Genomic DNA, 1,279 nt, shown 5'->3' on the forward strand with positions numbered 1-1,279 from the left:
TTACCTGAACAACTTGACTATCTCTACCAAAAATATCAAGTCGAATCTAACCCATCCAGAAAAATGCTAGAAACTATCGCAAAAGAAGTCAACCTGAAGAAACGCGTGGTTCAAGTTTGGTTTCAAAACACTCGCGCCAGAGAAAGGAAAGGACAGTTTCGTGCTCACTCACAGGTGATCAACAAGAGATGTCCTTTCTGTCCAGCGCTATTCAAGGTGAAATCTGCATTTGAATCACATTTGAGTACGAAACATGCAGAGCAATGCAGCAAGACGGAAATTAATATCGATGCAATTCCTGATGAAGAGTTGAGCATGGACTCTGCTCCCTCTATTGCTTCCTCTACAGAAGCTTCGTTCAAGAATTTTAACTCAAATATGCCGCCCGTTTTTAACAACATGAACGATATGGACTCTCTGAAGAAATACTATGAAGAGAGCATGAAGCGATATCTGTCTGAAATACAGTTAAATGGAACTAAAGATCTAACACCAGAGATTATTGCTAAACTGAAAGCTGATCCCAATGCTCCTCGTGAAACTACAACAACACCATTAGATTTGAGCAAACCCTTTGAAGGAATGGGCGGATTTAATGAATTTGAAGATGATGAAGACGACGACAGTCTCTCTGAATGTTCAGATGATGAGAACTCACCAAACTCTCCCAAAAACCAAATAAACAGTGTACAAATGAAAATTCTAAGCTGTCTGTATGAATCTCACAAAAACCCGAATATGATCGAAATTGAAGCTCTAAGTAAGGAGATGAACATCAACAAAAAACTGATTCAGATCTGGTACGAAAACACGAGAATCAAGGATAGTAAGAACAATGTAAACGCCATTATCAACGAGTGTAACATCTGCAACGTCAAATACAACAACAAATATAAGATTCAAGATCACATTTTCACCAAGAAACATATCGATAACTTGAAAATCTTCCTTGAAAAGTCCCCCAACACTCAAATCCTACCAGAAATCATCAACAACAATAACAACAACAATCAACAGGAAATAGCTCAACTTCAATTGTTACAAATGGCGTCCAATCTGGGAATATCCCCCCAATCTCTGGCGATTGCTGTCTCCAAACTCGATTCCAAGGACCAATCCGCAATGACCAATGAGGACCTTTCCATTGTTCAACAACTGTATGGTTTGACTTCCAACAACATGAACTCAGCAAACCAACAGCAACTTTTGTCGAGCAATGGTAAGTTTTACGAATGATTTTGAGTGGACATTCTATTGATTTACTGTGTGATTTTTAGAT

General features: G+C 38.6%; 1 protein-coding gene across 1 annotated transcript; it reads left to right on the plus strand.

The window, feature by feature from the left end:
• Positions 1–3: 3 nt before the first annotated feature.
• On the plus strand, positions 4–1,256 carry LOC108254153 (zinc finger homeobox protein 3-like; the record flags this gene model as incomplete). The annotated part of the gene is made up of 1 exon (XM_017449143.2): positions 4–1,256. A coding segment is annotated over one exon (1,233 nt), but the record flags the coding sequence as incomplete, so codon positions are not given.
• Between the last annotated feature and the right edge of the window lie 23 nt (positions 1,257–1,279).

This window comes from Diaphorina citri, unplaced genomic scaffold (genome assembly GCF_000475195.1).
Source record: "Diaphorina citri unplaced genomic scaffold, Diaci psyllid genome assembly version 1.1 scaffold14065, whole genome shotgun sequence".
In the NCBI taxonomy this organism is placed as follows: Eukaryota; Metazoa; Arthropoda; class Insecta; order Hemiptera; family Psyllidae; genus Diaphorina; species Diaphorina citri.